We start from the raw sequence: 15,169 nt of genomic DNA, 5'->3' as shown, positions 1-15,169 counted from the left end.
GTCCGGCCCCTTCGGAGTCTTGTGGCAGCCTTCCCTTTATTTTCCCTGGGACATTGCCCCAAGGGCAGAGGTCAGTGTTGGGGGCAGGGTTCCCTGGGCTTGCTGCCAGACTGGCCTCATGTCGCCCTCTGGTGGCCAATGGTCACGCTGTGCCCTCAGCAGTCAGGGAAAGAAGAGGAAGTGGATCCATGGAAGGGGCCACTGAGATTAGTGGCTTATGTAGTGAGCAACATTTTCTGGTCAGCAAGACACCACACGACCACTCACAAAAGGCACAGAAGCACCACGAGGTTCTCCTGGGCCGTGCCTTGTGTTGCCCAAATTTCTGTGCAAAGCCTCAGAGCCACGTCCGTTCAACTTAGGGGTTCTACCACCTTAGATTTAGAGTCATGTTTTACCCACTTTCCCTTCTGTCTGGATTTTCTCATGCGTAACAGAGTTTTAGAAAGTTCTGAGCGTACAGAGGCCCTATGCCGCAGCTCTGGGCAAGCCAGACCACGATTCTTCACTAGGAGGCTATTCCCTGCGTGAGCCTGTGTGAGGGCTGGAGGGTGCCAAGTGGCGAGGAGGAGTGCTATTCTTTCCCTGCTTGCTGCGAAGGGTCAGGCACTAGGTCTACCCTCTGTGTCCTCTGGACCTTGTCCTTCTCCTCCTGGGCATTGATGGGATGCATCCCCTCCCCCCTGCCAGTTGTGACGGGCCTGGCCTGGTGCTAGGCACATAGCGGGCCGCATCTGCATAGTCCCCCTGCTGCCGGAGGAGGCAGGGCACCTGGGCTCTTGCCTCCCACTTCTCCTGGTCCCTCAGCTCCTTGTGCATAGCTGAGGTTGGGAGATGGAGCCAGTGAGGTAGGCTGGACAGAGCAAGGAGCAGGCAGGAGGAGGTCAGTGGGGTGGGGCTGGGCAGGCTCATCCAATGTTCATGGGGAATGGGCTAATTCCATGTTTGGCTCTTTGTAGGGTGACGGGGACCCTCTTTCCCAGAGGCCCATGAAGCTGACAGACTGAAGATTGAGACCCCATCAGTAGGCTCCTGAGCTCAGGGACCTTGGCCAATTCTTTTCACCATCCCTCAGCCTCCTCGCCCAGGAGATCGGCTCTCTGCCTCAGGGGTCGTGTGTGTGTGTGTGTGTGTGTATTCATGAGGTCTTAGGAGAACCAGTGTCTTAGGAGAACCAGTGTCCTCCTTGCAGCCCAGAATGAGCTCACTCAGCTCCTCGTGTGCGTCCCCCTCGGTGCGCATAGCCAGCGTCGGGCTTCAACATTGAGCACTGCCTGGGTGGGAGTCCCATCTGGCCTGGTCACCTGCTTATGCTTGCAAGCACCATGAGAACCCGGCCTGCCCAAGGAGGTTGTGGTGTGCAGCCGGGCCCTGGTGTTGGCTGCTTCCTTGGCGTGACTAACGGCATTTGCCAGGGTGCCCGGAGAGCCTGGCCCACCGGTGGTAGCATGTTGGGCCTCGGGGGGGTCATGTGCCAGAGCAAGATGTTCATCTTTGTTTCATTTGCCAAGTACATGTTTGTGTTTGCATTCTCTGCCTTCTCTCGAACACTGAGCTGGCTGACCTGGGCCCCTGTGCTGCTGGGGGTCACTTTTAAGTTGTTAACCTCTGACAGCTGGTGAAGTCAGCCTCCAGAGGGGAAGAGAAACCCCCACCTGGCCAGCCCCACCCTGAAACTCTTCAGTTGATGAAAAAAGAGAAGTAGGGTTGGTGTCCAAGGCTGTTAAGGGTCTCGGCATTTCCCTGTGCTGCGGCAGGAGCCTGAACCGCACTTTCTAGAATGAGGTTTGGCAGCTCTGGTCAGAGGCGTTTGGCCAGTTTCTGTCTGTGTGTCTAGGAGCCATCTCTGCGGGAGCAGTTAAGGGCATACACAAGATTGAGCCACTAGCTGCTTATTGCTGCGTCATTTGTAACAGGGACAGTTTGGAAACACTAAAAACTCTCTAAAATGGGGGGTTTTGGAGTTGGGAGCCAACTGTGTGCCAGGGTTGACCGGAGTGCAGGGGGCTGTGCGCTCCCTCTCCTGAGCTTGCTGGGCGGGTGAGAGCATGAGGGCGGCGCCTGGAATGCAGGCAGGTGCTTAGCGTGCGCCCTGAGCCTGGGGTTGAGGGAGTGCCCCTGGGTGGCAGAGGATGCTTTCTCTTGGAAGTCAAGTTCAGCAATGGTAGTTCTCTGTACCCAGAATATGTTTTATTCTGAAGCTTCCCCGGGAAGTGACAATAACTAAGAAAACAAGTGTTGCCTGAAAACTCTTCTGGCCAGAGAGAAGACCCTGGTCAGTTGGCGTTTGGGTTCCTGTACGTGCCCGTTGACCTCATTCTTACCTGAACGGAATATCAAGTGCTTTCCCCACCAGTTTTTGCCCCCAGGACTTGCTGTGTCTTTTCACAGCCCCCACCTACACCACAGACCCGGGGAGGAGGGGGGCAGGCAGGCCCGGCTTGGGCCAGATTTCAAAGGATAGGGCTGTGGCAGGAGCCTCTGCCCCCTCGCAGGCCTCAGAGGCACTCAGGGCCACCCAGGAAGGACAGACCTGTTTGCTGCTCCAGCTCTGCGCACACAGACGCTCGATTAGGTTTATAGTGACCTAACCCGGAGTCAGGGCTGACATCAGATGCACCCAAACCTGCGTGCTTAGGCCAGCTGAGGGCCACATGGTGGCCCCCGTGGGACAGCTGAGACTTGGTCCAGAAGGCACATGCTCTGGCTGACCAGGGCTGTTTCGGGCCACATCCTGGAACATGTGCCAAGCTCTTCACTGAGCCAGAGAAAGCCATGCGTTCCTGGGCTGTTCATGCCCAGCTGGCTGATTTCCCTGCCTGGTTCCCAGTGACTGGTAACCAATAACCAGCGTCATTTGGGAGCGGCAAAGCAGCCTGCTAACAGGAGGATTCCACAGGCCGTGGTAGTGCTGGTGAGGGAGCCGGGACTGAGAGAATGGGCCACACCAGGCTCCCAGCAAACCTCCCCTCTACTTCCCTCCCTCCCCGACTCGTGTGCTCCCCACTTTGTCCTGAAGGATACCGGAAACCTCTGTGTGTGTCCTCCCCTGTCACGAGTAGCATCTGGTTCTCCTGTGCATTAGTTTCAAGCCCAGGGTTTCTCACCATCCTGTGGCTCCAGTAGCTACACAAACCCACCTCTGGGCTCTGCGCTGGGACCCCCACTTCCAGAATAAATTTTGAAAGTGGGCATACGCACCTGTGTGGAAAGGTTTAGTTGGGGTAAAAGGGTCACAGTGCAGAGTCCCCTACAGCCCCCACCTAGAGAGAAGCACAGTTGCTTTGGGACTCAGACCTGACCTCCTTCCCTTCTCTTGGGTGACAGCCCAGTCACTGTCCTCTGAGCAGACCGAGGTGGAAAATGCCACCTGGGGCGGGGCGGGGAGACACATCTCCATCAGAGCCAGGATGGGATGAGGGAGAGGTTCAAGGATGGGGTGGAGAAAGCTCCCCCCGCCCCCCCCCCCCGGCAGCGGGTGTCAGGCTCCGCTGGAAGCGGCTTTTGATTTGCTGACTTTGTGGTGGTGTGTGAGCTTCCTGCTGCATTCTGGGCCACTGTGTCAGTACGTATCTGGCTTTGGATGCATCTCCTGCAGTGACCCTCAGCAGCCCGAGCCTTGGCATCTGAGCAGTGTGTTTCCAGCTACTTCTATAATGGAGAACAAAAAGTCACATCCAAGAAGGGATGAGTGTGGGGCGCTTGGGTGGCTCAGTCGGTTAAGTGGCTGCCTTCGGCTCAGGTCATGATCCCAGGGTCCTGGGATGGAGCCCCATATCATGCTCCCTGCTCAGCGGGTAGCCTTGCTTCTCCCTCTCCCTCTGCCTGCCACTCTGCCTACTTGTGCTCTCTCTCTCTGTCAAATAAATAAAATCTTTAAAAAAAAAGGGGGGGGGGGATGAATGGACAGCACAGGGTGGCCACAAGTGTTGGAAAGGAGATGTTGTGTGCAGACAGGACAAGGCTCAACTGCCATGTCTGGAAGCCACTCTGAGCGAGGTTCGCTCTCACTGTGCACATCCGGGCCTCTCCTGGGGGCAGGGACTGACCGTATGCTGGGCAGATCACTCAGTGTTTGGGGGCCAACGCTAGGCCAGGTGGACATGCAGGTTCCCTATGGGTCCATGCACCAGCCTGAGGGGTGGGGCAGGGAGGCCGTGAAGCTGGGTCAGGAGCAGCGTCCTTTCTTGTGGCCTGAGCCACTGTGTTCTCAGTCTCAGACAGGCTGAACTGCCCTTATTTACTCGTGACAGTGGGGCAGGGGTGGAATTCAACTGGGCCATGTTTGATCTGGTGCTGATGAGGGTTGTTGGTATGCTCACCTCCATTGGAGAGGAAACAGGGCTTGGGCATACTGAGGTGGTTTGGCTGGCAGCCTGGGGATGAGGCCGGAATGCGGCCTGCCTATCCCCTTAACCTCCATTTACCACTTGTGCCCCCCTTGTGTGTCTGTCAGCTGTGATGAGCTCCTGTACCCAAAACCCAGTGATTACTTTATGAGGGGCCACCATGGGGTGACAGGATTCTGGAGGCCCATCCTGTACCCCGAATATGGGCCAGCAACCAGAGCATGGGGTCTTCCTACCAACTCCCTCAACCTAGGGAGGGTTGGTCTGAAATCCTGCAGTGGCCTCTGGGCACAAGGCTGTCCCACCTGCGCTGAGCCCTATACCTTGGCTGGGACCATTGCTGTCTGTCTGTCTGCCAGCCAGGCTGTCCATCCCTTCTGCAGAGGCACTGCCCAAAGTCAGGGTTACATTAACCAAGACATTCATCCTGTGTCACATGTAACCGTGTCATGGTTTGTTGAGGTGAGTGCTGCCCATCTGTGTGCCCCTGAGGGCCTGCAGGGCAGTGAGTGGACATTTAGGTGGAGTCTGTATCCCACAGGGGAGTAAGGGTTGGAGTATCTTGGCTGCTCAGTTTGCCCTGATGGCTCCCGATGCCCATCTTGTCTCATTTCATCTTCACGCATGTCCCAGGCCAGATCTGCCCCATTTGCTGGGCAGGAAACTGGGTCATGACCCAGATCAGGGTGGGATCCCTGTCTCCGGGTGTATGTTAAGCGCTCTGCTCCTCAGACCGAGATGCCATCACTGCTTAGAAAGTGCTAGCACATTCTCATTGTGTCAAGTTGTGGGGATGGTCTGAGGTCCAGTGGATGGGCCATCCCATGGTGCCCGCCCCCATGCCCGTGTTGTGGACCTCTCAGTGATGTCTCCTGTTCTCTACACAGCACATCTCCATCCCCCAGCCTGACTGCCCCACAGAGGCACGGACATTCTCCTTCTACCTCTCCAACATTGGCCGTGACAGCCCCCAGGGCAGCTTCGACTGCATCCAGCAATATGTCTCCAGGTGAGGTCCTACCTGGGCCCAGTGCCCCCTTCTTCTTTTTCTTCTTCTTTCTTTTCTTTTCTTTTTTTTTTAGTTTATTTATTTAAGTAATCTCTACACCCAACATGGGCCTTGAACTCACGACCACAAGATTGAGAGCCGCACGCTGTACGGACTGAGCCAGCCAGGCCACCCCAGTGCCTCCTTCCTTCCTTTACATGAGCCTTGCTGCTGCTTTCAGTGTGTGCGGGGCATGGGTGCAGGTCCTGGCCTGCTGCCTCTGCCCAGGGGCCTAGGTTGCCTTGTTTCTTCCAGATCAAGATGTGCCATGTAGAAACCATGCTGCTCAAGTTATCACCGACCCCATTTCCCACCTGGGGATTGGGGGGGGGGGGTGGGCACGGGCTCCTAGACTGTCTCTCCTTGTCATCCCAGGAGTTCACCTTGGCTCCTGGCCCCTTATCTTGCAGCCATGGGGATGTTCACCTGGACTGCCTGGGCAGCATCCAGGACAAAATCACGGTGTGTGCTACCGACGACTCCTACCAGAAAGCACGGCAGAGCATGGCACAGGCCGAGGAGGAGACGCGGAGCCGTGGTGCCATTGTCATCAAGGCCGGAGGCCGCTACCTGGGTGAGGAAGAGGCCTGGGACTCCACCTGTTGGGGGGCTCATGCGTGCTGGGCAGCTGTGGGGTTGGGGAGCAGGAGAGACTCAGGGCCTGTCCTGGCCAGGAGCTGGAGTGATGGGTTAACAGGTGTGGCCCCAAGCAGGGTGAGCCAAGTCATCGTTGGGTCAGAAAGGAAGGTCCTGTTGCACTGGCTGAGTCAGCTGGGGGCTGTGGCATCTGTTGATTGCCCAGTTTGAATAAGAGCCCCAAGAACTCTAGGAATTCCAAATCCACGGGCCCCTCTCTCCCAGGCTCTCGCCTCGGGGATCTCTACCCATCAGAGAGATAGACCCACTCTTCGACAGCAGGGCTGCGGTCTGTCCTCCAGCGGCCACCCCTGCCCTCACCTGCCTGGCCGGCTCTTCCCCAAGACTGACATGGCCAGTGGCAAGGTGCAGATGGCGAGACCTACCCTGTGGCAAGTGGCCCGCTGCTGGGTTGGGGCCAGTGAGGGGCCGTCGGGTCGCACCTGGGAAGGAAATGTGTTGACTCCCTGCTGGATGAGAAGGCCCTGGCGGCATATCATCTGCTTGGAAACAGTTTTGGTGAAGTTGAGACACCAACAGCATGAAAAGTGTTTACTTGTAGGAAGCTCCATTCCTGCTTTAGTCTTCCCAGCACCTAGGTCCAGACCAGTTCAAGAGTCATGAGGATTCAAGGCTGGGGGGAAGGGTGTTAGGCCTAAGGGAGGTTCAAAATGGCTTACAGCAAACCAGGACCTTGATGGCTTTTGGGGTTTTTTTCCTTTTTTAAGAAAAGGTAGGAGGATTTCAAAGCCCCCCAAAGGAGCACATGATTTCACTGGCTTGGCAGTGAGATTGGCTCTGAATGAAACCCCAGATGTCTGCAGGAGTCCATGTCGCCAGTGAACGCTGCGTCCGGGTGGCCGTGCGTGCTGAGGGAGCCTGTGCTCTGGGCTGTGGCTGTTGCTGGGGACAGAGCCACCCGAGAGCAGTCACCAAAATCCAAAAATGCTTCCCCTGCCTGCTCTCACCTCGAGGTGCAGATGTGGACATGCGTATACATCTCAGTAAATATCTGGTCCTTCGGCCTGAAACTTGGTCAGAAATGTGGCTTCTGCCACTTTGGGTACAGCAAGAGTTTTGCAGTGGTTTTGGTTCTGGTGGAAGCACTTGTCACCTGGCCTCCGAAGACAGACATGCTTGTCCCACTGTGTCAGGCCTCTCCCTGACCCTGCGTTGGCCCATCAGCTGGGTCCTCTGGGGACGAAGCCTGGCCCTGAGGATTCTGACAGCACTTCTTCCTGTGTTAATTTGACAAACGAGATTTAAGGGATGAGAGCAGAAAAAATCCTCCTAGAGAGCTTTCTGGCCCAAGGTCATGAAGCGTGCGCTGCCCTCCCTCGGCCGTGCGTGTTCTCTCAGCGGCAGTGCTGCTATCCAGGGGGTAGTTAACAGTTTCTGAGTGGAGGCCCCTCCCTCCAGAGCAGAGCTGGAGTCTGTTTGCTCTAGAAGGGTGGGGGATCGGGCTGCTGCCGCTGGGACTCTCAGCACAGCCATGTCTGCCCAAGAAGTGCTCGGCAGGGCTGCAGCTGGGGAGCTGCTCCTACCCTGGGGTCTCCAGAGAAGCTGCCCAAGCAGCCTGATGCCTTTGTTCACTCCTTTTTCATAAAAGAGAATGGGGGATCCTGTGGGGCCAGCACAGTGCTGTGATGTGTAGGCTCTGGGGGCATCTGCCTCTGGCCATTCAGGAACCCCACTCTTTTTACCATCAGCCCCCTCTCCCTGTAGTGGTCGGGCTGCCCATGATGAAGTCCGTTCTGTTTCCTGCAGCTCCTGCTTCTGACACTGGGGGCCCTGCAAGCGCCTGATGAGCTGTGTGTGGTCAGCAGGTGGTGCTCTCAGCTGTCCTGGGTCCCCACTGAGCCGGCCGGGCTGGACAGGGCTTGAACTGAACTGCCTTCCCCTCGGGCTGGTGGCCATCAGTGGGCATCCACGCACTCGCTCAGAACTTGGCAACAGCCCCAGGTAGAGGGGCACAGAGGCCCCCCACCCCCTCACATCCATAATGCCTTTGTTCTTGTTGCAGGCAAGAAGGTTCAGTTTCGGAAACCAGCCCCGGGGGCCACGGACGCTGTGCCCTCCCGGAAGCGGGCGACCCCCATCAACCTGGCGAGTGCCATCAAGAAGAGCAGTGTTGGTGGCATTAGCGGGGGCAGTGGGGTGTCTCAGAGGCCTTTCCGTGACCGGGTGCTGCACCTCCTGGCGCTGAGGCCCTACCGGAAGGCCGAGCTGTTGCTGCGGCTACAGAAGGACGGCCTGGCCCAGGCGGACAAGGATGCGCTGGATGGCCTCCTCCAGCAGGTTCGTGCTTGCCCGGGGCCAGGTTGAGGGTCCGGTCAGCCTCAAGTGGCCTCTGCACAGGGTCTGGACACAGGGCGGGCTGGGAGGGGCCCTTCCCGGGGTCTCTTCCAAGATTCTCAGCCTGCCTCAGAGCGTCGGTCTCCTGGGTTAGGACATGCTTAGGGCTGTCATGGACATCTCCCTCGTCATGGTGCTTGCTGTCCAGTGGCCCTGAGGGTGGCTTAGAGTGAGGTCAGCACCCTCGTCCACACCATCTGCTAACACACAGGCAACAGGCACAGCACAGAGGATCCTAGACTTTAGTTGCCTGATGATTTTAGAATCAAAAGAAGCCTGGGTAACCACAGATGTGAGTTAACAAGAGCTCAGGCTCCTCAGTCAGGTGGGCTTCCCTGCCACACACCAGCCGTGGCCCTGGGCAGGGGGCTTTACTTGTGGACCCTCGGGCTGCCACGTGCGGCCGCAGCTTGCCGGCAGCACCTCTTGAGGGGTGGAAGGGTGAGCTGGAGGGAACGTGATGTCTGCAGATGGAGCCTGCTGTTACAGAACAGCTCAGGCTTCAGAGCAAGAGCTGTGGGCCTGGCTGCTTTCCCTAGGCCCTTCCCTGTCTCCCAAAGCCCATGGAGGGAGCTTGAGGAGCCCTGGGAAGCTGAACAGCTTGTTCTGGCTTTGCCACATCAGCTGGGCCATGCAGATACCTCGGAGCCCTGTCGCGAGGTTCACACGGCTGGCAGTGGACAGTCCCATCCTGCGGAGGAGGCATGGTCGCACCTCTACGGGTTCTGTCTGCAGCTCACTTGCCCCTCTTGCATCCTGCCTCAGACGCTCTGGGCGCGCAGACAGTGCAAAACTCACATGCTGAGATAATCAGTAGTTGTATCTGAGGATGAGCCACAGGGTTCACTGCCCCTCATCTCACCAGGACCCTGGCCTCGGGGGCTCCACTTGCTAGGAAACTGTGTGGATGTGGCCTTTTTTTTTTTTTTTAAAGAGTGTGTGTGCAAGCAGCGGGGAGGGGGGCAGAGGGAGAGAGAGAATTCTAAGCAGGCTCCACACCCAGCATGGAGCCCGACACGGGGCTCAATCTTACGACCCTGAGATCGTGACGAAATCAAGAGCCGGACGCCTGACCAACTGAGCCACCCAGGCGCCCCTGGATAGGGCCTCTTGAGCTACTGTCCCCTACTCAGAGGTTGTGCAGGTGAGGACCAAGCTGCGCAGTTTCTCCCTCTGAGCATATGAGTTGGCTCAAGGCCTATTAGAAGATAGATATGTAGCTACATGGCTCAGAAGTTTTCTTTGGCAGAGGGGCTTGCCAAAGCATCCAGAAAGCTCCAGAACCAGGAATGATATTCCTAGGGGGTTTGTTTCCTTGGAAAGTCGCAGGTGTCAGCCTTATCCTTGGGAACTCAAGGGAAGCACAGTGGAGGCCCTCCCCCTAGGCTGGAACTCGGAGAGAGTGAGGCAGGGCTGGCAAAATGCCGGGTCGTTAGACGTGAGCCAGGACTGAAGACACAGGGCTGCCCCTGGACGTGCTGCAGCCCACACTGCTGTCCAGTTAGTGGCCATCAACCCCTACTGTGGCATTCTTGGAAATGCCCTTGCTCCCACCTTCCTCTCTCTCTTTTTTTTTTTTTAAAGATTTTATTTGTTTATTTGACAGAGAGAGACACAGCGAGAGAGGGGACACAAGCAGGGGGAGTGGGAGAGGGAGAAGCAGGCTTCCCACTGAGCAGGGAGCCTGATGTGGGGCTCGATCCCAGGACCCTGGGATCATGACCTGAGCCGAAGGCAGACGCTTAATGACTGAGCCACCCAGGCGCCCCTCACCTTCCTCTCTTGCCCTGTTTGTGCCCAGAAGAAAGAAGAAGCACATGAGCCCCTCAAATGCAGAATGTGAAACTTGGCTGACCGAGCACACAGTTACACCTGAGATTTACCCTCTGAGCAATCCTCAAATGCGGCCAGAACACCAGCCTTGGTTTTCCGAAGAGCTAGGGATCTGTTGGTACTGATGTCGTTCTGCCCGGGGTGCCTGCTTTTTTAACTTCTGAGATACTATCGTTGCTCCCAGCCCTTTCCCGGGATCAGAGAGGCACCGTGCTGGGCTCTGGCTTCTCTGGTTGATTCGGATTCAGCAGCCTCCTGTGGGGCAGCTTATCTGGTGTCTGTGGGCAGAACGTCCTCCCCATGTCTACTCTGATTTCTTCTGAATGGCCCCATCTGCTTTGTGCTTCTGTATTTACTACCCAGCGTGTCCTCCCGGCAGCTGTGGGCAGTAGCAGGACCCCAGCAGCTTGAGGAAGGGGAAGGTCTCGGGGGATTCTCTGGGCTGGGCCTTGCGCAGGCTGGTCATTTCCAGCCTCCCCCAAGTGATCAGGGATTCCGATGAGCAGCACAGATGAAACCGCACTCTTCAAAGGCACCTTCTCTCTTCCTTCTGTGAAAACATCCAAGGCAAAGATTTAAAGCATCTGTCTCCGGGGCTGGCGGGGCCTCAGAGAAACCCGGAGGCTCATCCTCTGTGGGGGGAGTGTTGACGGGTGGGTGGCTCTTCTGGAGAGCATTTTAACAAAAACGCATCAAGAGCCATAAAAATGTTCAGAGCCTTTGACCCACTAATCCCACTTCTGGGAAGCTGGCCGAAGGAAGCCATCGCCAGCATGGAAAAACCTGCACACAGCGGTGTCTGTTTATGCTACAGAGAAACTGGAAGTGGCGTCAGCATCCAACAAAGGAGAAATCTTCGAGTAAATCACAGTGCAGATACTTGGTGGAATATTACTTAGCCATTAAAAAATGCTCCCTGAGGAAACCCTTGTGACCTGGAGTCCTCTTAGAAGCCCATGATAGTGAAAAACATTAGCTGCCGCGCCAGCTTTCCGCGGCCAGCAAAGTGGGGCAGGGCTAGCTGGTTGCTGGGAAGGTGGACGTAGCCTGGCCCCTGGAGGCCCTGGCTCCCCCACCCGCCACCATCTCTGCCACAGGAGTGTGTATCCAAGAGGGGGTGTCAGTCTCTCCAGGCTGCTGTACCAGAATAACAAACTGGGTGGCTTATAAACAACAGATGTTTACTTCTCACGGTTCTGGAGGCTGGGAAGTCCAAGATCAAGGCGCCAGCAGACTGGGTGTTTGGTGAGGGCTCCCTTCCCGGTTCACAGACTGTCTTCTCAGTGGGTTATCATATGGCAGGGGTGGGGAGGGAGCCTTCTGGAGTCTTTCATAGAGGGACACTGTTCACATTCATGAGGGCTCCACCCTGATGACCTAATCACCTCCCAAAGGCCCTACCTCCTAATACCATCGTTTTGGGTGTTGAGATTTAACATGGATTTTGGTAAGATAAAAACATTCAGTCCGTAACAGGGGAGGCTGGTGATGGGGTCCTGTGAGTATAGACGGCAGCCCCTCTTGCTTTAGAGCCAACCTGTCTTCCAGCAGCTATAAGACATGTGTGTCAGGACCTGGTGTTCTGATACTTTTGCATCCCAAGGCTTGTTGCCCCAGTGTGCAGGGGATGGGGGGGGTGCTGTCCTCTTTCCTCTTGTGTATCTCTGCCCCCCACCCTCCATCAAATGCTTTCAGTAACTTCTGCCTCTCCTGGGCTTCCGGCAAGATGCTCCTGTCTCTCTCCTTTTTTTTTTTTTTTTTTTTTGTCAGAGAGCACAAGAAGGGAGAGGGGCAGAGAGTGAGAAGCAGACTCCCCACTGAGCAGGGAGCCCGATGCAGGGCTTGATCCCAGGACCCTGGGATCATGACCTGAGCCAAAGGCAGCTGCTTAACTGACTGAGCCGCCCATGCATCCTGATCCTGTCTCTGTCTTACAGGTGGCCAACGTGAATGCCAAGGACGGCACATGCACGTTGAAGGACTGTGTGTATAAGGATGTGCAGAAGGACTGGCCTGGCTACTCGGAAGGGGACCAGCAGCTGTTGAAGCGGATGCTTGTCCGGTAATGCTGCCTCCCATGCCTGGGCATGTCCCTGCACCCTGGTTCTGGGGCAGATGTCATCCTGAGGATGCCGGGGTGGCCTAGTGTGGTCCCAAAGGTCATAGGGCCCTTGAGCAGGATGGAAGGATCTGTGGAGGCTCTCTAGCAGTCTTTCCCACTACCTGGGACCCACAGTGCCGAGCCAGCCCACTGTGGACTCCTACTGGGGGAAAGGTCAGCTCCTGTTGAATGGAGTGGAGGGTGCAAGTCACCCACCCGAACACCAGAATGCCCAGACAGAAGGATTCGGTCAATCCAGCTTGTTCCACACTTCCTTTCCCATCAAGCTCCCTTCCAAAACCTGCGCATCCCCACAGGCTTCAGCTACAGGCCACCTCCTTCTTTTTTTTTTTTTAATTTTTTATTTTTTTTAAAATTTTATTTATTTGAGAGAGAGAGAGAGAGAGCATGAGAGGGGGGAGGGTCAGAGGGAGAAGCAGACTCCCTGCCGAGCAGGGAGCCTGATGCGGGACTCGATCCCGGGACTCCAGGATCATGACCTGAGCCGAAGGCAGTCGCTTAACCAACTGAGCCACCCAGGCGCCCCAGGCCACCTCCTTCTTAAAAAGAACCTCTAAGAACTTGAAGCAGAGAGAAACAGCAAAACAAAACTCCCCACAGGCGTGATTAAGTAGCATTAATTAAACACATTCCCTCTCAGATTAATTGGGACCTGAGGTCAGGAGTGGCCTTGGTGGCTCAGGGGAGGAGTGGTTAAGTAGGCCCCTGCCTGGCTCAGGTGAGCAATTAATGATTTCCTTCTCCGCTGATGCCTGACTTGGGAGCACAGGCTGTGAAGCGCCGTTCAGAGCAGGCTGATACACTAATTAGTCTTTAAGTGATTTCTCAGGGACTTGAGTTATTTATGAGGTTGGTTTTGTTTTGTTTTGTTTTTAAGTTCAGCTGTTTAAAGCAATAATTGCATGTAGACTTGGGGCTACTCTAGGTGAACCCAGAGTTTCTCCTCAGCCCTGCAGGGCACTCCTCCCCAAGCCAGTACCTGCTTCCGAGCCAGCCTGGGGTCACTGGTCTGGCTGTCCAAAGGTCTTAGGGAGGCTGAGGAGCTGTTCTCAGTAGAAGACCACTCCGACCCCCGTCCCCTCTCTGGCGTCTCCTGTTGCCCCAGCTAAACACGTCCAGTTGGTACTGTCACCTCCTACAGGTGTTTTCATCCATCACACATTTTTGGTCAAAGAGTCTGGTGTTGAAATGGTCAAATTTGCCCAACCAAGTGCTTTGAGGTGACGAGGGACACACAAAGGACACTGCAAGGCTGTTCCTGCCCTCCCTCCCTTCAGAGCCTCTTGTTAGGTAGCTGCTGTTGTCAGACCCCAAGGGCCTTGGCCACACAGAGCTCTCCAGAAGGGGCATGGCCAAGAGCAAGTAGCCTTGCTGTGTGTGTGTGTGTGTGTAGGTGGGGTCGGTAGGAATCTCGGCTCTTGACCTTTTTTTTTTTTTTTTTAAAGATTTTATTTATTTATTTGACAGAGACACAGCAAGAGAGGGAACACAAGCAGGGGGAGCGGGAGAGGGAGAAGCAGGCCTCCCACCAAGCAGGGAGCCCGAGGCGGGGCTCGATCCCGGGACCCCGGGATCACGACCCGAGCCGAAGGCAGATGCTTAACAACTGAGCCACCCAGGCGCCCACGGCTCTGGAGCTTTGTGTAATTCCTGGCTCATATTAATCCCTGCTCCGCTGAGTGAGCTGCCAGGACTTGTGTGAACCCGAGGCACTCGGCCTTCTCCTGGGCAAGCATGGTGTTCCTCTCTCTGTCTGCACGGGCCAGCTTAGGGATCAGCCGCGCCAGAAACCGCTTGTTACCAGCCGCACCTACTGTCCTTGGAACCTTGAGCCAGTTGGTGTGCAAAGGTCAGGGTCAGCATCCTCAATGCTTGCAACCACACTGAAGATTACCCCAGCCACCTGTCTGTGCAGTTTTTTTTCTTCAATTTAGGTTGTTCCCTCCCTGAAGAAAACCCCATTTACAGCGGTTCTTGAAGCCTCGAAGCAAGAAGGAAAAATAGGGCCTTGGGGTATTTCTGCCTGTGGGGACCAGTATCACCCCAGAAGTTGGGCCGCCTCCTTTTCCTTACAGCTTGTTCAAAATTCATACCAGAGTTAAGCATGCTGAAAGCTTGCTTGGGCCCCTGGGCCCCTGAGGCTCTGCTCTACATGGACACCCACTTACAGCATCATTTTGATTCTTCCTCAGTGTTTCTGTTCCCCGTGTGTGTAGCTGCTGGGGCCCATCCTGTCCCAGGTGTTCCAGTGCACGATGAGGCCTCGGCAGCCGTGCCCAGCCCTGTGGTCACTCCCCTTGTGTCTGTTTTTTGTGCCAATACCATACTGTGTTGATTATTATGGCTTTATAATGTATCTTGAAATCTGGGATTGTGATGCCTCCAGCCTTGTTCTTCTTTCTCACAATTCAGTGGTGTTCATTACATTCACAATGTTGTACGACTGCTACCTCTACTACGTCCAGAACGTGTACCCCAAAATGGAACCCCGCATTAGCAGATACTCCCATTTCCCCCCTGGCAACCACTGATCTTTCTGTCTCTATGGATTTCCCTGTTCTGGACGTTTCGTATCAATGGGCTGTTACAACATGTGGCCTTTGGTGAGTTGCTTCTCTCACTCAGTGTACGGTGTACAGTTAAGGTTCACGTAGGTTGTAACATGTTATCAGAGCTTCGTTCCTTTTTGTGGCTCAGTAATCTGTCGTGTGTGGATATACACCACGTTTGTTCATCCACTCACGTGTTGATGGTCATTTCCACCTTTTGGTGATTGTGGATAGTGCTCCTGTGAACATTTGTGTACAAGGATTTCTATGGACATAG

The 15,169-nt window shown here is 55.6% G+C and overlaps 1 protein-coding gene across 2 annotated transcripts in view; it reads left to right on the top strand.

The window, feature by feature from the left end:
• Positions 1-15,169, top strand: part of ELL (elongation factor for RNA polymerase II) — a 71,143-nt gene that overhangs the window by 44,250 nt on the left and 11,724 nt on the right. For both annotated transcript variants that reach the window (XM_081815551.1, XM_081815552.1), the window contains exons 3-6: positions 5,237-5,358; positions 5,808-5,971; positions 8,057-8,331; positions 12,159-12,283. In XM_081815551.1, coding sequence (XP_081671677.1) covers positions 5,237-5,358; positions 5,808-5,971; positions 8,057-8,331; positions 12,159-12,283 — 686 coding nt within the window. The remainder of the gene's footprint in view (positions 1-5,236; positions 5,359-5,807; positions 5,972-8,056; positions 8,332-12,158; positions 12,284-15,169) is intronic.

Source organism: Leptonychotes weddellii, chromosome 1, assembly GCF_054177405.1.
Source record: "Leptonychotes weddellii isolate Sample4059 chromosome 1, ASM5417740v2, whole genome shotgun sequence".
Classification (NCBI taxonomy): Eukaryota; Metazoa; Chordata; class Mammalia; order Carnivora; family Phocidae; genus Leptonychotes; species Leptonychotes weddellii.
This window is presented reverse-complemented; position numbering and strand designations above follow the sequence as displayed.